At 43.0% G+C, this 23584-nt stretch overlaps 1 protein-coding gene across 2 annotated transcripts in view; it reads right to left on the bottom strand.

Annotated features, from left to right (window-relative positions):
- The window catches only part of LOC115160690 (myosin light chain kinase, smooth muscle), a 104746-nt gene that overhangs the window by 45602 nt on the left and 35560 nt on the right, over nucleotides 1-23584 (bottom strand). The window contains exons 5-12 of one of the 2 annotated variants that reach the window (XM_029710946.1): nucleotides 23030-23066; nucleotides 12100-12265; nucleotides 11670-11835; nucleotides 11406-11427; nucleotides 10650-11245; nucleotides 8953-9156; nucleotides 7802-7936; nucleotides 3753-3932 (exon numbers count right to left, since the gene is read on the bottom strand). In XM_029710946.1, coding sequence (XP_029566806.1) covers nucleotides 3753-3932; nucleotides 7802-7936; nucleotides 8953-9156; nucleotides 10650-11245; nucleotides 11406-11427; nucleotides 11670-11835; nucleotides 12100-12265; nucleotides 23030-23066 — 1506 coding nt within the window. The remainder of the gene's footprint in view (nucleotides 1-3752; nucleotides 3933-7801; nucleotides 7937-8952; nucleotides 9157-10649; nucleotides 11246-11405; nucleotides 11428-11669; nucleotides 11836-12099; nucleotides 12266-23029; nucleotides 23067-23584) is intronic. The other variant, XM_029710947.1, reaches the window with a different exon arrangement.

The raw sequence follows: 23584 nt of genomic DNA, 5'->3' as shown, positions 1-23584 counted from the left end.
ATAGTGAAGATATCCAAAATATGAAATAACACATATGTAATTATGTAGTAACTAAAAAAGGTGTTAAATAAATCAAAATATATATTATATTTCAGATTCTTTGCCTTGATGACAGCTTTGCACACTCTTGGCATTCTCTCAACCAGCATCACCTGGAATGCTTTTCAAACAGTCTTGAAGGAGTTCCCACATATGCTGAGGAGTTGTTGGCTGCTTTTCCTTCACTCTGCGGTCCAACTCATCCCAAACCATCTCAATTGGGTTGAGGTGGGGGGATTGTGGAGGCCAGGTCATCTGATGCAACACTCCATCACTCTCCTTCTTGGTCAACTAGCCCTTACACATCCTGGAGGTGTGTTTTGGGTCATTGTCCTGCTGAAAAACAAATTATAGCCCCACTAAGCTCAAACCAGATGGGATGGTGAATAGCTGCAGAATGCTGTGGTAGCCACGCTGGTTAAGTGTGCCTTGAATTCTAAATAAGACACCGACATTGTCACCATCACACCTCCTCCTCCGTGCTACACGGTGGGAACTACACATGAGGAGATCATCCGTTCACCTACTCTGCATCTGACAAAGACAGGGCGGTTGGAACGAAAAAATCTCAAATTTGGACTCGTCAGTCCAAATGACAGATTTCTACCGGTCTAATGTCCATTACTCGTGTTTCTTGGCCCAAGCAAGTCTATTCTTCTTATTGGTGTCCTTTAGTAGTGGTTTCTTTTCAGCAATTCAACCGTGAAGGCCTGATTCACTCAGTCTCCTCTAAACAGTTGATGTTGAGATGTGTGTTACTTGAACTGAAGCATTTATTTGGGCTGCAATCTGAGTTAATTGCTGATTTCTGAGACTAGTAACTCTAATGAACATATCCTCTGCAGCAGAGGTAACTCTGGGTCTTTCTTTCCTGTGGCGGTCCTCATGAGAGCCAGTTTCATCATAGCGCTTGATGGTATCTGCGACTGCACTTGAATAAGCTTTCAAAGTTCCTGACATTTTCCGTATTGACTGACCTTCATGCATTAAAGTAATGATGGACTGTTGTTTCTCTTTGCTTATTTGAGCTGTTCTTGCCATAATATGGACTTGGAACTTTACCAAATATTGCTATCTTCTGTATACCACCCCTACTGATTGGCTGAAACGCACTAAAAAGGTAAGAAATGCCACAAATGAACTTTTAACAAGGCCCACCGGTTAATTGAAATGCATTCCAGGTGACTACCTCATGAAGCTGGTTGAGAGAATGCCAAGAGTGTGCAAAGCTGTCATCAAGGCAAAGAGCGGCTACTTTGAAGAATCTCAAATATATTTTTTTTAACACTTTGCTGGTTACTACATGATTCCATATGTGTTATGTCATAGTTTTGATGTCTTCACTATTATTCTACAATGTAGAAAACAGTAAAAATAAAGATAAACCCTTGAATGAGTAGGTGTGTCAAAACGTTTGACTGGTACTGTATAGATTTATATTTAAACATATACAGTATATGTTTCTATATATAGCATGTTTAAAGAATTTGTCAGCTTGACATGCTGTTCAGATGTTCAAAAATGTAAATTTTATTTTAATAACTTGAAATATTTATTCGGCATTCCCCTACATGACTATCATTTTAGTAAAGCAGCCTTTTTCCATGTCCTAAAAACAAATATTTCCAAAGCCATTGTGGTGTACACTGAGTGTACAAAACATTAGGAACACCTGCCCTTTCCATGACATAAAGAGTGACCAGGTGAATCCAGGTGAAAGCTATGATCCCTTCTTGATGTCACTTGTTAAATACACTTCAAATCAGTGTAGATGAAGGGGAGGAGACGGGTTAAAGAAGGATTTTGAAGCCTTGAGACATGATTGTGTATGTGTGCCATTCAGAGGGTGAATGTGCAAGGCAAACGATGTAAGTGTCTTTGAATAGGGTATGGTAGTTTTTGAGTGTGTCAAGAACTGCAACGCTGCTTTTCGCACTCAACTGTTTCCCGTGTGTATCAAGAATGGTCCACCAACCAAAGGACATCCAGCCAACTTGACACAACTGTGGGAGTCAACATGGGCCAGCATCCCTTGGTTTCTCAAACGATTGCGTCGCCTGGTTCACCAACTACTTCTCTAACAGAGTTCAGTGTGTCAAATCGGAGGGCCTACTGTCTGGACCTCTGGCAGTCTCTATGGGGGTACCACAGGGTTCAATTCTTGGGCCAACTCTTTTCTCTGTATACATAAATGATGTCGCTCTTGCTGCTGGTGAATCTCTGATCCACCTCTACGCAGACGACACCATTCTGTATACTTCTGGCCCTTCTTTGGACACTGTGTTAACAACCCTCCAGACGAGCTTCAATGCCATTCAACTCTCCTTCCGTGGTCTCCAACTGCTCCTAAACACAAGTAAAACTAAATGCATGCTCTTCAACCGATCGCTGCCTGCACCTGCCCGCCCATCCAGCATAACTTCTCTGGACGGTTCTAACTTAGAATTTGTGGACAACTACAAATACCTAGGTGTCTGGTTAGACTGTAAACTCTCCTTCCAGACTCACATCAATCATCTCCAATCCAAAGTGAAATCTAGAATTGGCTTCCTATTTCGCAACAAAGCATCCTTCACTCATGCTGCCAAACATACCCTCGTAAAACTGACCATCCTACCAATCCTCGACTTCGGCGATGTCATTTACAAAATAGCCTCCAATACCCTACTCAACAAGCTGGATGCAGTCTATCACAGTGCCATCCGTTTTGTCACCAAAGCCCCATATACAACCCACCGCTGCGATCTGTATGCTCTCGTTGGCTGGCCTTCACTTCATAATCGTCGCCAAACACATTGGCTCCAGGTCATCTACAAGACCCTGCTAGGTAAAGTCCCCCCTTATCTCCGCTCACTGGTCACCATAGCAGCACCCACCTGTAGCACGCGCTCCAGCAGGTATATCTCACTGGTCACAACTAAAGCCAACTCCTCCTTTGGTCGTCTCTCCTTCCAGTTCTCTGCTGCCAACGACTGGAACGAACTACAAAAATCTCTGAAATTGGAAACACTTATCTCCCTCACTAGCTTTAAGCACCAGCTGTCAGAGCAGCTCACAGATCACTGCACCTGTACATAGCCCATCTATAATTTAGCCCAAACTACTACCTCTTCCCCTACTGTATTTATTTATTTTGCTCCTTTGCACCATATTATTTATATTTGAACTTTGAACTTTCTTCAAACTACAAATCTACCATTCCAGTGTTTTTCTTGATATACTTTATTTACTTTGCCACCATGGCATTTTTTTGCTTTTACCTCCCTTATCTCACATCATTTGCTCACATTGTATATAGTCTTTTTTTTTCTACTGTATTATTGACTGTATGTTGTTTACTCCATGTGTAACTCTGTGTTGTTGTATGTTGTCGAACTGCTTTGCTTTATCTTGGCCAGGTCGCAATTGTAAATGAGAAGTTGTTCTCAACTTGCCTACCTGGTTAAATAAAGGTGAAATAAAATCCCCATGGAACGCTTTCGACACCTTGTAAAGTCCATGCCCCGATGAATTGAGGCTGTTCTGAGGGTAACAGGGGGTGCAACTCAATATTAGGAAGGTGTTCCTAATGTTTTGTACTCTCAGTGTATTGTATGTACCTAGTGTCTCAGAGTAAGGGTCATGATCTATGATCAGTTATAACTTTTGGATCATAATGAACAGTATATGGACAGGGGGGGAGCTGAACCCACTCTGAGGAGCTTGATACATACGGCCACTGTAGAGGCTCCCAAGCCCACCTTTGACGATGACTCTGGAAGTGCACACTGCTCTCCCATGGCTGTTCTCAGCGACACACGCATACTGGCCTTCGTCCTCTGGCAGTGCACCCTGGACTGCGAGTTGGGTCAGGCCATTCTCAAAGGCAGAGTGGGCATGCGGCACTGGCTTGTCTGGAGGGGGAAGGGGGGAAGGAACATGCGTCACACTCGAGGAGGAACACCTAAACACAATCAACTCACAGCAAAAAAAGAGTTTCTCACACCAAGAGTGTAAAAGTAAAGGAGCGCAGTATTACATGGAGAGAGATGATTGAAGAAAGACTGTTAGAAATTAAGCAAGAGACTAATATTCATTCATATTAAACAAATAAAAATGTTTGCTGTGGAATCGCTCATAAAACAAATAAATGTGTAGAGGCAGAAAAAGACTACACTAATGTAAAAAACCTTGTAATTAATTGTATCAATGGCACAACATATTTTTTTAGCGGATGTGTGTTGATCTTTCCCTGCAGGCCTGAGTTTACACAGACAGGCAGCTAGCTAGCGCTGTGTTAAATTGAGCCTGGATGGGCCTCCCAAGTGGCGCCAGTGGCGGTTCTAGACCATTTCAACTGGGAGGGCCAATCTGGGGCCAGTTGTACTGTTAGAGGGGCCAGTTACATTAGACGTTATTGTTGTCATATCGTTTTCTTCACTGCATTGCAGGCATTAGCAGGCAAAAGACCATGTTCATAATCATCATCGTTGCCACTGTCTAATAACGGATGTAAAAAAAAGAACGATAGCAAAAATGAGTTATGTAAAAATGATTTCATACTCCACATTTAGGGGGGCAAGGGGGTCCAAAATTGTTGTCACAGGGGCACTGGCCCCCCTGGCCCTCCCCCCCAGAACCGCTAGTGAGTGGCGCAGTGGTCTAGCTGTGCCACTAGAGAACCTGGTTCAGATCCAGGCTCTGTCGCAGCCGGCCGCGACCGGGAGACCCATTGGGAGGCGCACAATTGGCCCAGCATCGTCCGGGTTAGGGGAGGGTTTGGCCGGCAGGGATGTTCCTGTCCCATCGCGCACTAGTGACTCCTGTGGCGGGCCGGGCGCAATGTACGCTGGCACGGTCGCAAGGTGTATGGCGTTTCCTTTGACAAATTGGTGCGGCTGGCTTCCGGGTTAAACGGGCGTTGTGTCAAGAAGCAGTGCGGCTTGGCTGGGTTGTGTTTCGGAGGACGCACGGCTCTCGACCGTGTTGCAGCGATGGGACAGGACTGTAACTACCAATTGGATACCATGAAATTGTGGAGAAAAAGGGGTAAAATAATATATGAGTTGTGATGCTCTGGCACCAATAATGGCGAAGGTGTATAAAGATGTCGGAATACAGCTATGACGTCATTGTTTTAGCACGATACACAGAGTTTTGTAACTACAGCGCACAACATGGTTCAATGCACCAGTAAATAAATTGGCACAAACTGAGATCATGTATACTGTGCTAATGACGACACAAAAAGAGCGTAATGGAGAGGAATGTACAATACGCCATATTTATTCACCTCCGCTATTATAAATGGCTCTCGCTCCCGGTGCTGGACCACCCAATGCCAAGAAAGGCATTCACTTTGAAATCCAGGGGAGCCTTTTTTTGTCCTTGTGGTAGGCATTTCATAATCGGCCTGCACAGGTCAGAGTCTTGGAAAGAGAGAGTCTCAGATGTCTGCTTTTGGAGCACAAACACTTGCCAAGTCTGGCTGTGTGTAATATTTCAGAAGAGGTTTCAGGAGGCAGCGATGCATGTTTTTCCTTTATATGGTTCCTAGGCCTCATATTTGTTTAATGGCTGTGGGTGTATTTTCCAGCGGAAAGAACAGAGGGCTGTGAATCAGTCGGTGCTGGGATCCCTGCTGGGAGCGGGGACTATTTCTCTTCCCTGAGATAAGTGTGATGCCATTAACTGTCCATCCGTCTTCAAGAGACCAGAGTATAACATCAACAGTTCCCGTACAGCTCAGACCTGGAGCACTAAGAGAAGTGGCCTTGTGGAAACTATGGCTACGTCCCAAGTGACACCCTACTCTCTATATAGTGCACTACTTTTGACCAGGGCCCATAGGGGTCTGGTCAAAAAGTAGTATACTATGAAGGGAATAGGGTGCCATTTGGGACAGAAACTATGTTAGATCCTTCTCTAAAATCAGCAACAGGTCAATTCTATTTGAGTTTAAAGATTAAATCTCTATTTTAAAGATGCTTCTTAAAGGCCCAGTGCAGACAAAATGTGATTTTCCTATGTTTTATATTTCAGCACTATGAGGTAGAAATAATACTGTGGAATTGTGAAAATAATGATAATGCCTTTCTAGTGTAGTGTAAGAGCTGTTTGAAAAGACCGCCTGAAATATCATCTTGTTTTGCTGAGATGGAGCTTTGGCCTGCCTGGTGACATCACTACATGGTAAATTAGTTAATAAACCAGTAAGAAAGAGAGTTCCAAACCTCTCTGCCAATAACAGCTAGTTTTTAATTTTCCCCTCCCCACTCAGACCACTCCCAGACAGTCCTAGCTAATTTCTTGCTTGAGAAATTGCTCTTTGCTAAGAAGACATTTTGTTTCTATTTTTTATTTTTTATTTTATTAAAAACAATCACAGTAAGGTACTTCATTGTTACCCAGAAATGATTTGATATTGAGATAAAAACGGCTGCATTGGACCTTTAAAACTTTTTAGCTATGTTTTCTAACGAGGATAATTCAACTCAAACACATTTGGCAACCGAAGTAAAACAAAAAAACTATTACATTGGCCAAGACACACCACCCTCAGTTTACAAACAAGTTCAGGAGCCGAACATTTGACTAGATATGAAAGTTAGAGTTAAGAACTGTGCCCCTATGTTGTGAGCCAAGTTAAGCTCAGGTGATAGACAAATACAAACTGTGATCCATCTTCATTAAGTATGGAAGGATAAAAATAACCTAGCTACAATAATAAAAAAATACTGTGTTCACTGTGTTCAGTTGGAATTCTGCTAGATCAATTGTCATGCCAAGCTTTCATTTTGGTTAGTGATATTGGGTTCCCTTCGGACGTCCATACTCCCTAGGCTAAACCCTAACCCCTACTCTTACCCTACCCTTTACCTTAACCAATTCAAACGTTAACTTCAGTGAGACATGGACATCCCAAGGCTCCCGTATAGCATTAATCCATTTTGGAGTTATGACCTTCAAAATTGCCCATTCAAGGGGGTTCCCCCGACGTTCTATATGTGGAGCAGTTGAAAAAATAAACATTCTCTGTGTGGGATCTGACATATTACAGAGACACATGAGCCTTCAGCAGCAGAGCAGCCAGACCTGTGAAACGGTGGTCCTGTGATGGGCCGGCCTCATGCTGAGAGGGAAAGCAGTAGCAGACTTACTACAGCGGTGTCCCAAAGGGCACCCTATTACCTTTATAGTGCACTATTTTTGACCAGGGCCTGTAGTGCACTATATAGGGAATAGGGTGCCATTCGGGAAGGCATGTAATAAATTACATTTCCCCCACCTAGCTGATCTTTTCAAGAGGGTTCTGAGTACAGGGACTTTTTGTTATTCCTACCACTTCTCCCTTCATCCTCCCCTTTTCAAAGGAGTGGAAGGGACTTTCGTCTGTCCGTCCAATGAGGTGCAAAGCATTGAAAAACAGGATTATCACCCCCCTCTAGTGGGTGTAATGGATATACAGTAACTACCAGACAATGGTGACTGCTACTGCTAGGGTTGCACATTTACAGTCATTTTCGCCAAATTCCCAGGTTTCCCAGAAATTCCAGTTGGAAATGATGGGAAAGTTACTGGAATTTTTCATCCTTAGTTACTGCAGGGGGAGATGCAGGTTGGCAGGTAGCCTAGTGGTTAAGAGCGTTGGGCCAGTAACCGAAAGATTGCTGGTTTGAATCCCTGAGCCGATTAGGTGAAAAAATCTGTCTGTTGTGCCCTTGAGCAAGGCACCTATTTCCTAAGTCAAACGTAAAATTGTTTTAATGATGGGCTCTCTCACCGTTTAGGAGCCAGAAGATGTTAGGTAGAGGCTCCCCCTCCACTGAACACTGCAGAAGGAAGTCCTGGCCCTCACTCACTGAACATCCCTTCAGGACAGTGCTGAACGCAGGGGGCTTTCCCTCCAGCCGTGGGTCTGCAGGGGAGGGAGTACACAGACAGAGTATTAAGAATACATCCTAAATGTATTACATTGGAGCCTTACATTTGAAAATGCGTGGTACTGGTCAGTCTAACGGCCCATTTCCACCATAAGACTTTACCCCAGTGTTTGGCCTAAAGTACCTGCCGCAAACCATACCTAACCTGACTTGGGACATCCGCGGTAATAGCAAACTGGGTGTATGACCAGATGCAATCTTTCCTTCTCTCCAGTAGAGGGCATAGGTAGACAATAATTGTTGCAGTCATGTCTAGAGGACACACTCCCAACAAAAAGACTGCTCATCTCAAGCAAAATAAACTGAATATGCATAGTTTATGACACTGCTATGTATTATGGAAAATAAAAGTGATAAATTCTGGACTCTCCCTAAATTGAATCACTGTAGACTGGTGCCAGTACGTTTAGTCCAAACAAAAACACCAACTAGATATCAAAACAGTTTCACTTTGACTATCATTCAATAAACAACCAACTTTTATTTGGTTAAAGACAGCAGACAGCTTATAAGGACAGGTCCAATAGCAACAGTGTCTCGTTTTAGTTGAACTCAGCCCAAAATCGGCATTGCCGCTGAGGAATGAACTAAAATGGTCGATGTGCTCACCTCAGTTAGCCTGCCTTCATCATTATCGTGTTTTGATTAAGACAGCCAGGGGAAATGAATTAGACGCTTATTTACACAAAGGCAGAGCTGGAGACTGCGGAGACTATTAAGTCTAAACTATTGTACCTTCAACCATAGACCTGTCAGATGAAAAGGATGACGCGATAAATATTCTGCACGACAAGGGCCTTAGTTCACATTATTAAAACCAACAACGCTGCTCTCCCGTTGTCTTCTATTTCCTGCCACAATGTGTACAGTAAAAAGTCCCAACACTTTTGACCAGAGCCCTACGGGTCCTGGGGACTCAAAGGGGTGCACATTTAAAAACAAATAAAAAATAAAAATCGGGTGCCATTTAGGACCCACGCTAAGTACTTACTCTTGACCGTGAGGTTCCAAGTCGAGGACACCTTCCCAGCGCTAGTAGTCATGGTGCATCCGTACGTCCCACTGTCCCTTTTCTGGACGTTGTCCACAGTGAGGATGTGAGTGTTGCCATCCTGCTGGAAGGTCAGCCCTGTTCTGGGTCTCAAAGGGAAGCCATCTTTAACCCAGCTCAGACCAGGCACGGGAGAACCTGAGACTGGAAGAGCACATTAACAGTCAATCTAATGGGTTAAATATGCAATAATAAAGTAGCTAAGAACTGTTAGTGAACTGGTATTAGTGAATTGGCAAAAACGTGCATCTAAACATGACAAATCATACAGTATTTTACAGAGTTACGGCTCATATAAGGAAATCAGTCAATTGAAATCAATTCATTCCTAATCTATGGATTTCACATGACTGGGAATACGGATATGCATCTGTTGGTCACAGATACCTTCAAAAAAAGGTAGCGGCGTGGATCAGAAAACCAGTCAGTATCTGGTGTGACCACCATTTGCCTCATACAGCGCGACACATCTCCTTCACATAGCGTTGATCAGGCTGTTGATTGTGGCTTTGGAATGTTTTCCCACTCCTGTTCAATGGCTGTGTGAAGTTGCTGGATATCGGCGGAACTGGAACACGCTGTCGTACATGTCGATCCAGAGCATCCCAAACATGCTCAACGAGTGACATGGAAGAACTGGGACATTTTCAGCCAACAGGAATTATGTATAGGTCCTTGCAACAATGGGCCGTGCATTATCATGCTGAAACATGAGGTGGCGGATGAATGGGATGACAATGGGCCTCAGGATCTCATCACGGTATCTCTGTGCATTCAAATTGCCATCAATAAAATGCAATTGTTTTCGTTGTCCGTGGCTTATGCCTGCCCATACCATAACCCCACCACCACCATAGGGTGTTCTGTTCACAACGTTGACATCAGAAAACCATCTGCCATCTGCCCAGTACAGTTGAAACCATGAAGAGCACAGTTTTCCAGCGTGACAGTGACCATTGAAGGTCAAGACCCTGATGAGGACGACGAGCATGCAGATGAGGTTCACTGGGACGATTTCTGACAGTTCTTCGGTTGTGCAAACCCCCAGTTTCATCAGCTGTCTGGGTGGCTGGTCTCAGACCATCCCGCAAGTGAAGAAGCCGAATGTGGAGGTCCTGGGCTGGCATGGTTACACTTGGTCTATGGTTGTGAGGCAAGGTTGGACGTACAGTACTGCCAAATTCTCTAAAACAAAATTGGAGGTGGCTCATGGTAGAGAAATTAACATTCAATTCTCTGGCAACAGCTCTGGTGGACATTCCTACAGTCAGCATGCCAATTGCACACTCCCTCTAAACTTGAGACATCTGTGGCATTGTGTAGTGACAAAACTGCACATTTTAGCGTGGCCTTTTATTGTCCCAAGCACAAGGTGCACCTGAGTAATGATCATGCTGTATAATCACCTTTTTGATATGCCACACCTGTCAGGTGGATGGATTATCTTGGCAAAGGTTAAATGCTCACTAACAGGGATGTAAACATTTCTGCACAACATTTTAGAGGAATAAGATGTTTGTGCATAAGGAACATTTCTGGGACCTTTTATTTCAGGTCATGAAAAATGGGAGCAACACTTTACATGTTGTGTTTATATTATTGTTCAATATAATACACCATAAGATGTTTTGAATCACCTTGGCATTTGAATGCAACTTTGGTCCCCTCTTTAGTGTCCTGGCTCTGAGGTACAGAGTCAAATTTTGGTGGAGCTCCAGCAGTCACTGCTGCCCTCGCTGACCTGCTCTCTCTGGCCTGCCTTCTAGTCTCTCTAGTGGGCTCTGGAGATGGCTGTGGGGGGCTCTGGACTCCCACTGGGGGGGTCTTCACCCTATCCCTTGTATCCCTCTCAGGGGCTCTGTTGTGTGGGTCTGGGCTGGTCCTAGCAGCCCCCTGGCCTCTTAGATGGTGTTGCAGAGTGGTGGAGCTGGCAGCCTTTGGGGTTGCCACCCCAGGCTTTCTAGGGGCCTCATCCGGCAGGTCTGCAGGGGGCTTGGGAGACGCCACGATGATGGTCTTGGGAGATGCCATGGTGGCCTTCCATGTTGCTTTGGTCGGCTCTGTGCCGCCTTTGGTCTCCCTGGTGAGTGTGGTGAGTCTCTCTCTGGTCTCAGTCCTGTCTCCTGTCTTGGTAGGTGAACGCCGGTCAGCGAGCAGGCCGTTACTTGTGTGCTTGACTTCGGGTGAGTCAGTTGTCTTTGGGACAGGGGCCACCGGAGCAGAGGGACCAAGGCTGTAGAGGTAACACATTGTCAAAGGATTGAATATTTAACTAGAGAAATTCTTGTGGAATTATTTTGTAGAAATGTATACATCTCATGAAAATAATTGCTCATGTAATTACACAGTTAGTAATATTACAATGCAGGGAATTGTATGAGATACATACTCACATGCCAGCCTCACTGCCTGAACCTAAAAAGGAAAGGATGCACACTGAATTTCCTCTCAAATACAACAAAAAAAAGTCCCAAATATAACTTGATATTCAGAACTGGCAATGCTGATGATTTACTGCGATGTTATAGCACTCATTAGTGTGTCCGAAATGGCACCCTATTCCCTATATAGTGGACCCTAGTCAAAAGAAGTGCACTACAAAGGGGAAAAGTGCTATTTGGGACACCGCCTGTGTGTTGATGGCTGCAGTATCTTACCCTGAACATTCAGTTCTGCTGTAGCTGTGGCCTTCCCAGCACTGTTGGCCACAGAGCAGGTGTACATTCCTGCATCGTCCACACACGCGTCTCGGATCTCCAGGAAGTGGATTCCCGACTTCTCAAACATGTTGAAGTGGGAAGAAGTATGAAGCTCTTCATCTCCCTGACACCCATCAAAGAGAAAAAAAGTGACAAAGTGGGAGAGAGATGTCAAAGACTAAGACTCACCATCCTACATATTTGAAAGACAATACACCATCTCTGTTCTAACCACAGTTACAGAATCTAGATGTTAACTTTCCCAAATGTCATGCTTATTCCCTCCTAATTCAAAAAAATATTCAAACTGGAATTTGGAAAATTCTGGAAAACCTCGGAATTTTGGGAAAATGACAGATTACTAAACCTTCCCTCTGTTCCATCTCACCTTAAGCCAGGTTACCAGGGGCTGTGGGCGTCCTGTGATTTTGGCAGAGAACTTGCCACTCTGTCCCATTCGGACAAAAATGCGTGAAGGCCTTGTCACAAACTTAGGGGGGCTCTCCCCCCAGATACTGGGCATGCTCTCCATGGTTGACACTCCAAACCGCCCGCTGGAGTCAAAGAAAACACAACCACTCACTACCTCAACATCCAAATATGTGTCTGCTAAATCACACCACTTGAACAAACAAATTACGTTTGAATAAAGACTTAATATAGTAATATGAGTGACTGACAGACTATATTTACAGGCAGCGGCTGCGGATCCGACTTTTATGGGATGTTTTGTCTGCAGCACTCAAAAGATCCGGAGCTTCCCGAAGCTTCTGCGCATGTACAGAGTCTATCAAACCTTAGGAACACCTTCCTAATATTGAGTTCCCCCCCCCTTACTTTAAATCCACAACTTGGATCCCTCCACAGCCTCATAGATGATCTAGATACTTTTTCTAACCTCTCTGCATTACAACCAAATTATGATAAGTGTACTACATTTAAGCAATAAGGTACGAGGGGTGTGGTACATTGGCCATATACCACAAACCCCCGAGGTTCCTTATTGCTATTATAAACGTAATTAGAGCAGTACAAATAAATGTTTTGTCATACCCGTGCTATAAGGTCTGATATACCACAGCTGTCAGCCAATCAGCATTCAGGGCTCAAACCACCCAGTTTATAATATGTATTGGATCACCAAAAAATTTTACTTTTACATTAGCGTGTAGTTTACCAATTAAATGGTCTGACGGTGAAGTGGACATACTTGGTATTCAAAGAAATGATCTCACTACAATACATTTTAATAGAAAGTTAGCAAAAATAGATCTTGCTACAGTGGAAAGGAAAATACCTTTCTATTTATGGAAAGATCACCCTGATTAACTCTTTAGTCATATGCCTGTTTAACTTACTTTTTTTAATTATATGAGCAAAACATTTTCCTTGGAACAGCAAGCCAGACAATATTAAACAGGCCCATTTCAATAAGGAACATGAATTCGGAGAGCAGAAATGATTAAATATTAAAACATTGCACTTCTCACTAAAGGCTTCAGTCATACAAAAGCTATATTTAAAACACGAACTGGTTCTCTAGCAAGAATGTGTCACCCCATGTTCAGGAATGGGCTTTACAATCTCTAAATGATATCTCTAAAATATTGCTATTTTAAAAACAAGCCATAGAAAGTTGGTTGCAATTTCAGTTTAATCCACCAGAAAAGATAGAACAAATATAACAACAAATATTATGGTTAACTGAAATATACTAATTGATAAAAAATAATAAAAAAAAAAAAATAATAATAATAAATATCTTTGGTTATAATCTTTGTCAATTATATCATAAGTAGGACTGGTGGAGTTGTCACACATGCAGCAAACGAAAATATATGGACATTTCAGCTCTACTCAAAACGATCTAATTTCAGCATTACCGCAAAAATGGAAGAGGCAAGTGGAAGGGGGAAAAAGTGAGGAACATGTCTGTTGGCCCGTTGTTAAAGACCAAAATTGTCTAAAGAAAACTGTGATACTTTATTTATTTTATTTCATTTAAGGACCAAAAAATTGACAGATGTCGGGGGATACAACCATCCCAGCTATGCAGATTTTGCTGGGAAGAGACAGAATAATTATCAAATCAAATTTTATTGGTCATACAGTACCCATGGTTAGCAGATGTTATTGCGAGTGTAGCGAAATGCTTGTGCTTCTAGTTCCGACAGTGCAGCAATATGTAATATAACAATTCCACAACAACTACCTAATACACACAAATATAAGTAAAGACTAAGAATATATACATATAAATATATGGATGAGCAATGACAGGCGGCATAGGCAAGATGCAATAGATGGTATAAAATACAGTATATAGATAGGAGATGAGTAATGCAAGATATGCAAACATTATTAAAGTGGCATTATTTAAAGTGACTAGTGATCCATTTATTAAAGTGGCCAATGATTTCAAGTCTGTATGTAGGCAGCAGCCTCTCTGTGTTAGTGATGGCTGTTTAACAGTCTGATGGTCTAGTGGCCGGGGACTTCAATGCAGGGAAACTTAAATCCGTTTTACCAAATTTCTATCAGCATGTTAAATGTGCAACCAGAGGAAAAAAAAAAAAAAAACTCTGGACCACCTTTACTCCACACACAGAGACGCATACAAAGCTCTCCCTCGCCCTCCATTTGGCAAATCTGACCATAATTCTATCCTCCTGATTCCTGCTTACAAGCAAAAATTAAAGCAGGAAGCACCAGTGACTCGATCTATAAAACAGTGTCAGATGAAGCAGATGCTAAGCTACAGGACTGTTTTGCTAGCACAGACTAGAATATGTTCCGGGATTCTTTCCGATGGCATTGAGGAATACACCACATCAGTCACTGGCTTTATCAATAAGTGCATCAAGGATCAAGGATGTCGTGCCCACAGTGACTGTACGTACATACCTTGACCAGAAGCCATGGATTACAGGCAACATTCGCACTGAGCTAAAGGGTAGAGCTGCCGCATTCAAGGAGCGGGACACTAACCTGGAACCTTCAAAACAGGACTAAAATCGAATCGTACTACACCGGCTCCTCTGGCAGGGCCTGCAAACTACTACAGACTACAAAGGGAAGCACAGACGAGAGCTGCTCAGTGATACGAGCCTACCAGACGAGCTAAATTACTTATATGCTCGCTTCGAGCCAAGTAGTGCTGAAACATGCATGAGAGCATGAGCTGTTCCGGACGACTGTGTGATCACGCTCTTCACAGCCGATGTGAGTAAGACCTTTAAACGGGTCAACATTCACAAGGCCGCAGGGCCAGATTAATTACCAAGACATGTAAGCATGCACTGACCAACTGGCTTCACTGACATTTTCAACCTCTCCCTGTCTGAGTCTAATACCAACATGTTTCAAGCAGACCACCATATTCCCTGTGCCCAAGAACACTAAGGTAACCTGCCTAAATGTCTACAGACCCGTAGCACTCACGTCTGTAAGGCTGGTCATAGCTCACATCAACACCATTATCCCAGAAACCCTAGACCCACTCCGATTTGCATACAGCACCAACAGATCCACAGATGATGCCATCTCTATTGCCCTCCACACTACCCTTTCCCACCTGGACAAAAGGAACACCTATGTGAGAATGCTATTCGTTGACTACAGCTCAGCGTTCAACACCATAGTGCCCTCAAAGCTCATCACTAAGCTAAGGATCCTGGGACTAAACACCTCCCTCTGCAACTGGATCCTGGACTTCCTGGCGGGCTGCCAATAACACTTTCGCCATGCTAATCCGCAACACAGGGGCCCCTCAGGGGTGCATGCTCAGTCCCCTCCTGTACTCCCTGTTCACTCATGACTGCATGGCCAGGCACGACTCCAACACCATCATTACGTTTGCCGATGACACAACAGTGGTAGGCCTGATCACCGACAACGATGAGACAGCCTATAGGGAGGAGGTCAGAGACCTGGCCGTTTGGTGCCATGATAACAACCTCTCCCGCAATGTGATCAAGACAAAGGAGATGATTGTGGACTACAGAAAAATGAGGACCGAGCAAGCCCTCATTCTCATTGACGGGGCTGCCTTGGAGCAGGTTGAGAGCTTCAAGTTCCTTGGTGTCCACATCACCAACAAACTAGAATGGTCCAAACACACCACCCTCTTTTACACTGCTGCTACTCTGTCTTATCTATGCAAAATCACTAACTCTACATACATGTACATATTACCTCAATTACCAAATCTAATTTTATTGGTCACATACAAATGGTTAGCAGATGTTAATGCGAGTGTAGCAAAATGCTTGTGCTTCTAGTTCTGAGCAGTCATTACCGTGCAGTAATGACTAACCTGAACCTGTGCCCCTGCACCGGTACCCCCTGTAATTAGCCTCGCTACTGTTATTTTAGAGCTGCTCTTTAAATATTTGTCATCTTTTACTTGTCTATTTTTTACTTAACACTTATTTTTCTTAAAACTGCATCGTTGGTTAAGGGCTTGTAAGAAAGCATTTCACTGTAAGGTGAAATGTTGTATTCGGCGCATGTGACAAAATTTAATTTGATAAATCAATAATATAATAATCTTAGCCACAATCAACAGCCTGATCAATTCTATGCGAAGGAGATGTGTTTCGCTGCATGAGGCAAATGGTGGTCACACCAGATACTGACTGGTTTTCTGATCCATGCCCCTACTTTTTATTTATTTAAAGGTATCTGTGACCAACAGATGTGTATCTGTATTCCCAGTCATGTGAAATCCATAGATTAGGGCCTAATGAATTTATTTAAATTGACTGATTTCCTTATATGAACTGTAACTCACTAAAATCTTTGAAATTGTTGCATGTTGCGTTTTATTTTTGTTCAATGTATATATAAAAAACACAGGTAAATCGCGTTTTTGACGGCACTGGGCCTTGAAAACTGCAACATTTTATTTATGCTCCATGGCAAGATGTGGTGAATTGCAGGAAATTAACTTTAAAAACTTCCGCGAGATGTGGGGCCCCCCAACCAAACCTCGCTTAGGGTCTCAAAAAGGCTAGGCAGCATAGCACCCTTTGATCTCAATCAGTTTCATGGGGATATGCATTTAGATCTACTTGAGTTTCGAAGTAGCCTACAGTGTTGTTTTGAATGATGGATTGAATGAATTTTAGAGCAGATGGTGTTAAACTAGCATACCTGTGTATTTTGCATAGTGGCACAAGCTGTTCTGGCCACATGAGAGAAAAATGTGTTGGTGTTTCTGTCTTACAGTAACATTATACTATGCTATTTGGTTATGTTATGTAGAATACTGTGATCATTATGTGATCTTGCATACCAGTGGAGGCTCTTCAAAGAAGGAAGAGGACCATCCAATTCAGTGAATTTCAACAACCAAAAAAATGGTGAAACATTAAAAAAAGTTATCCTTTTAGATAAAACTATACTAAATATATTTACATTACCAAATAATTGATTTAAACACACCGTTTTGCAATAAAGGTCTACAGTAGCCTCAACAGCATCTTCTAGGGTAGCACCATGGTGTAGCCAGAGGACAGCTATTTGTCCTCCTCTGGGTACATTGCCTTCAATACAAAACCTAGGAGGCTCATGGTTCTCACCCCCTTCCATAGACTTGCACAGTAATTATGACGACTTCCCGGAGGATGTCATCCAGCCTCTTGCAGTATGAATTGACATCCAATCAAAGCATAAGCTACAGCTAGCTAGCACTGCAGTGCATAAAGTGTGGTGAGTAGTTGACTCAAAGAGAGAACGACAATTGTTTTGTTCAAAACTGTCCAACTACTAAGGAAGAGCAGCAGAGAGCGAGAGTGAGCTAGCTATATTTCATTATATTTTTTCCCCTTCTTCTTAGTTTACTTTTCACTTACTTAGCTAATGCAGCTAATTTAGCTTACCCAACAACCTGACTCAAGCAGAGATGAATGCTATTTATGTTAGCTAGCTGGCTAAGGTTATCCAACACTGCAACTCTTCCAAGTCAAGGTAAACTAACGAAAATATAAGCTTTTGGTTTTACAAATGTATTGCCACTGGGACCCGCTGGTGTAACTGCTAAACTGCTTGCTGTACACTGTAGTGCGTGATTGTATACATGGATTGGATTGTGGTTTTACTAACACATTAGTTCTAGTTTGTTGATCATAACGTTATGGTGACAATGTAGGATGTGTAGCCATTAGCGGTTATGCTATGAAGGTTTGGCTGCCTGGTCAAAGACTCACACAGCTGTTGTGTTGTCCAAAAGCAAAGGGAAAAGTGAGAGAAGGAAAGCGAGTAGATGTGAGAAGGAATTATACAATGAGCAAAGTGATGTTGCTGTATGTGGCTGCTATAAAAGTGAACTGTGTGTGTGGGTGATCAGGAGTGTATTCATTCCGCCGAGTCGGTTGCTTAATGTTTCTTAAGAGCTCCAAAGTAACCTGCCTAAATGACTACCACCCTGTAGCACTCACATTTGTAATTATGAAGTGCTTTGAAAGGCTGGTCATGACACACATCAACACCATCATCCCAGACACCCTAGACCCACTCAAATTTGCATACATCCTCAACAGGTCCACAAATGACGCAATCACAATTGCACTTCATACTGCCCTCTCCCACCTGGACAAGAGGGTAAATAACTATGTGAGAATGCTGTTCATAGACTACAGCTCAGCATTCAACACCATAGTCCCCTCCAAGCTAGAGACCATGGGACTGAACAACTCTCTCTGCAACTGGATCCTGGACTTTGACGGGTCAGCCCCAGGCAGTAACGGTAGGAAGCAACAACTCCGGGACGCTGACCCTCAACACGGGGGCCCCTCTGGGAAGTGTGCTTAGTTCCGTTCTGTACTCCCTGTTCACCCACGACTGTGTGGCCTCGCATGACCCCGACACCATCATCCTTGGCGTCTACATCACTAACAACTTAACATGGTCCACACACACCCGCACAGTTGTGAAGAGGGCATGGCAGTGCCTCTCCCCATCAGGAGGCAGAAAATATTTGTCATGGGCCCTCAGATCCTCAAAAAGATGCACCATCTTGACAGGCTGCATCACCACTTCGTATAGCAATTGCACCGCCCTTCACCGCAAATAACTACCAAGGGTGGTGCCGACAGCCCAGTACATCACTGGGGCTGAGCTCCCTGTCATCCAGTACCTCTATATCAGGCAGTGACAGAGGAATGACTGAAAAATTTACAAAGACTCCAACCACTCAAGCCATAGATTGTTCACTCTGCTACCGTCCAGAAAACACTACCAGAGCGTCGGCTCTTGGACCAACAGGCTCCGAGACAGCAGTCTTATGCCTTGGGGGTAGAAGCTAAATAGCCAGACTGCTAAATAATCAATTAATAGTACCCAAACTATCTGGACTGACTATCTTGCACTTGACACTATGCACACACACTAGACTTGATATATACACGCTCACTACACTATCACTCCCACACAAATCCCTCACATTCAAACACTACATACGCACCAACACAAACATACATGCATTCACACACGCAGACTCACACTTTTACAAATGTTATTAGTCACATGCGCCGAATACAACAGGTGTAGACCTTACAGTGAAATGCTTACTTAAGAGCTACTAACCAACAATGCAGTTAAAAAAATATGGATAAGAATAAGAAATAAAAGTAACAAGTAATTGAAGAACAGCTGTAAAATAACAATAGCGAGAATATATACAGGGGGGTACCGGTACAGGATCAATGTGCGGGGGCAACGGTTAGTTGAGGTAATATGTACATGTAGGTAGAGTTATTAAAGTGACTATGCATTGATAACAACAGAGTAGTAGCGGTGTAAAAGAGGGGAAGAACGGAGGGTGGGCAATGCAAATACTCCAGCTAGCCATTTGATTAGGTGTTCAGGAGTCTTAGGGCTTGGGGGTATAAGCTGTTTAGAAGCCTCTTGGACCTAGACTTGGCGCTCCGGTACCGCTTGCCGTGCGGTAGCAGAGAGAACAGTCTATGACTAGGGTGGCTGGAGTCTTTGACAAATTTTAGGGCCTTCCTCTGACACTGCCTGGTATAGAGGTCCTGGATGACAGGGAGTTTGGCCCCAGTAATGTACTGGGCTGTTTGCACTACCCTCTGTAGTGCCTTGCGGTCGGAGGCCGAGCAGTTGCCATACCAGGCAGTGATGGAACCAGTCAGGATGCTCTCGATGGTGCAGCTGTAGAACCTTTTGAGGATCTGAGGACCCATGCCAAATCTTTTTAGTTTCCTGAGGGGGAATAGGCTTTGTCGTGCTCTCTTCACGACTGTCTTGGTGTGCATGGACCATGTTAGTTTGTTGGTGATGTGGACACCAAGGAACTTGAAGCGCTCAATCTACTCCACTTCAGCCCCATCAATGAGAATGGGGGCGTGCTCGGTCATCTTTTTCCTGTAGTCCACAATCATCTCCTTTGTCTTGATCATGTTGAGGGAGAGGTTGTTGTCCTGGCACCACACGGCCATGTCTCTGACCTCTTCCCTATAGGTGAGCGTTTTCTTGTTTGCTTATGGCAGAATACAGCTCATTCAATGCAGTCTTAGCGCCAGCCTCTGACTGTGTTGGTATGTAAACAGCTACAAAAAATACAGATAAAACTCCCTAGGTAGATAGTGTGGTCTACAGCTTATCTACAGCTTTTCATGAGATACTCTACCTCAGGTGAGCAATAGCTCGAGACTACCTTAGATATCGTGCACCAGCTGTTATTTACAAAAATACATTGCCGGCCGCCCCTTGTCTTACAAGATGCCACTGTTCTATCCTGACAGTACATCGTATAACCAGTATGTTGATACTGTCGTCGTTCAGCCACGACTCCATGAAGCATAAGATATTGCAGTTTTGAATGTCCCGTTGATTAAGTTTAATCTTGTGCGTAGGTCATCTATTTTATTCTCCAAAGACTGCACATTTGCTAGAAGAATGGAAGGAAGTGGCGGTTTATTCGATTGCCTACGAACTCTCAGAAGGCAGCAGGGTGGCTATTTGAAGAATAACATTTTTTCATTTGTTTAACCTCTTACATCTAGACGTTCCGCTAGCGAAACACCTGCTCCAATATCCAATGATAGGCGTGGCGCGAATTACAAATTCCTCAAAAATACAAAAACTGAAATTTTTCAAACATATGACTATTTTACACCATTTTAAAGACAAGACTCTCCTTTATCTAACCACACTGTCCGATTTCAAAAAGGCTTTACAGCGAAAGCAAAACATTAGATTATGTCAGCAGAGTACCCAGCCAGAAATAATCAGACACCCGCACGAACAAAACGCCGCTGTTTGAACATAACTATGGATTATTTGGGACCAAACCAACATTTGTTATTGAAGTAGAAGTCCTGGGAGTGCATTCTGACGAAGAACACCAAAGGTAATCAAACTTTTCTAATAGTAAATCGGAGTTTGGTGAAGGCTAAACTTGCTGGGTGTCTAAATAGCTAGCCCTGTGATGCCGGGCTATCTACTTAGAATATTGCAAAATGTGCTTTCACCAAAAAGCTATTTTAAAATCGGACAGAGAGGAGTTCTGTATCTATAATTCTTAAAATAATTGTTATGCTTTTTGTGAACGTTTATCGTGAGTAATTTAGTAAATTCACCGGAAGTTTGCGGGGGGTATGCTAGTTCTGAACGTCACATGCTAATGTAAAAAGCTAGTTTTTGATATAAATATGAACTTGATTGAACATAATGTCCTAGGTGTGTCATCTGATGAAGATCATCAAAGGTTAGTGCTGCATTTAGCTGTCTTCTGGGTTTTTGTGACATTATATGCTAGCTTGAAAAATGGGTGTCTGATTATTTCTGGCTGGGTACTCTGCTGACATAATCTAATGTTTTGCTTTCGTTGTAAAGCCTTTTTGAAATCGGACAGTGTGGTTAGATTAACGAGAGTCTTGTCTTTAAAATGCTGTAAAATAGTCATATGTTTGAGAAATTGAAGTAATAGCATTTCTAAGGTATTTGAATAACGCGCCACAGGATTCCACTGGCTGTTACGTAGGTGGGACGATTTGGTGCCACCTACCCTAGAGAGATAAAAATTGATTTTAACGCCATTTTTCTCGTAAAAAAGCGATATTCCGACCGGGAGTGGTTGTTTTCGTTCAAAGAGAGAGAAAGTAAACATGGAGTCGACTCGTGCACACGCCTCAGTCTCATAGTACTCTGACCGACCACTATCCAAACGCGCTAATGTTTTTCAGCCAGGGCCTGCAAAGCCACCATTCAGCTTTTGCCGCCTTCTGAGAGCCCATGGGAGCCGTAGGAAGTGTCACGTAACAGCAGAGATCCCCTGTTTTGGATAGACATGATCAAGAAGGCCAAGAAATGGTCAGACGGTACTTCCTGTACAGAATCTTCTCAGGTTTTGGCCTGCCAAATGAGTTCTGTTATACTCACAGACACCATTCAAACAGTTTTAGAAACTTTGGAGTGTTTTCTTTCCAAAGCTAATAATTATATGCATATTCTAGTTTCTGGGCAGGAGTAATAATCAGATTAAATCAGGTATGTTTTTTATCCGGCCGTGAAAATACTGCCCCCTATCCATAACAGGTTAACACTTTTTTGGTTACTACATGATTCCATATGTGTTATTTTATAGTTTTGATGTCGTCACTATTATTCTACAATGTAGAAAATAGTAAAAATAAAGAAAAACCCTTGAGTAGGTGTTCTATAACTTTTGACCTGTAGTGTGTTTAATTTGTGTGTGTTTAACTTTAATTTGTAGGTAAGGTTGTAGCAACCTCGATAGGTATAGGGAAAATTTGAGTATCATGTAGTAGCCTAAACCTATCGATGTTACATTGGGCTGGGTGAATGGAATATGAATGACAGTCATCCAATATGCTGTGTAGAAATAATGCCATGCTCATAATAAAAAAAACTTTATTAAACAAGCACCATTAGCATTCGTCTGAGCAGCCGGTTCTCTGCGCATAGAGAATATACACATGCGCAGAATGCGATCCGCGCATGCAAAAGCTTCAGGAAGCTATGGATCTTTTTAGTGCAGCGGACTAAAGATCCCGAAAAAGTTGGATTCGCAGCCATATTTATAATACCAAGATAGCATTTTGATGAACAATATTCTGAAAATAAAAAACATCCAGAACGATGACACAGGACAGTAAGGTTGATTTAAACACCACCATGATACCACCATTTGCAAAGAAAGGATACTCCCCAAATGGCAACCTATTCACTATATAGAGCATTACGTTTGACAAGGGTGCATAGGGCTCTGGTCAAAAATAGTGCACTATATAGGGAATTTGGTGCCATTTGGGACACAGACACATATACCTTACCCTGTTCTACTGGAGGAGGGGAGGCTGGATTTCTTCCCTATGAGAGATGGAAAACACGCCTCAGATAATGAATAAGAAACATCAGGGGCATCCCAAATGGCATCCCATTCCCTAAGTAGTGCACTATATAAAGGAATAGGGTGCCATTGGGGAGACAGAAAAATAGATTGCTGGTGCAAGTCCAGCAGCACGAGTGTAAATGAATGTGCACCGTTGAAGAATGCTTCAGATCTCAGTGCAATGCCCCTTGTTACAGAGGTCATGCTCCATATGTCTCTGTTAGTGTTCAGTGAGCCAGAGGTGCCTAAATAGCTGTTTATGAACTTGTAAAGCTTAACGAACGTGGAGGACGTCTGAATGTTTACATACTTCTCCATGGAAAGTAGTAGGTGCCAGCCCACCTCTTTCATGCACAATGTAACCTAAGTATCCACAGTGTAAACACTGGAAATGCAAAAAGGCACAGCTGGCATGGTATACACAAAGGAATTTGAAAATCAAAGTGTGCCAATAACACTTATGCTAACAGGAAGAAAAAGTTCCTGAAGCCTTCCA

Source organism: Salmo trutta, chromosome 24 (assembly GCF_901001165.1).
Source record: "Salmo trutta chromosome 24, fSalTru1.1, whole genome shotgun sequence".
NCBI lineage: Eukaryota > Metazoa > Chordata > Actinopteri > Salmoniformes > Salmonidae > Salmo > Salmo trutta.
Note: the sequence above shows the minus strand (reverse complement) of the source record. Positions and strands in the feature narration are given on the sequence as shown.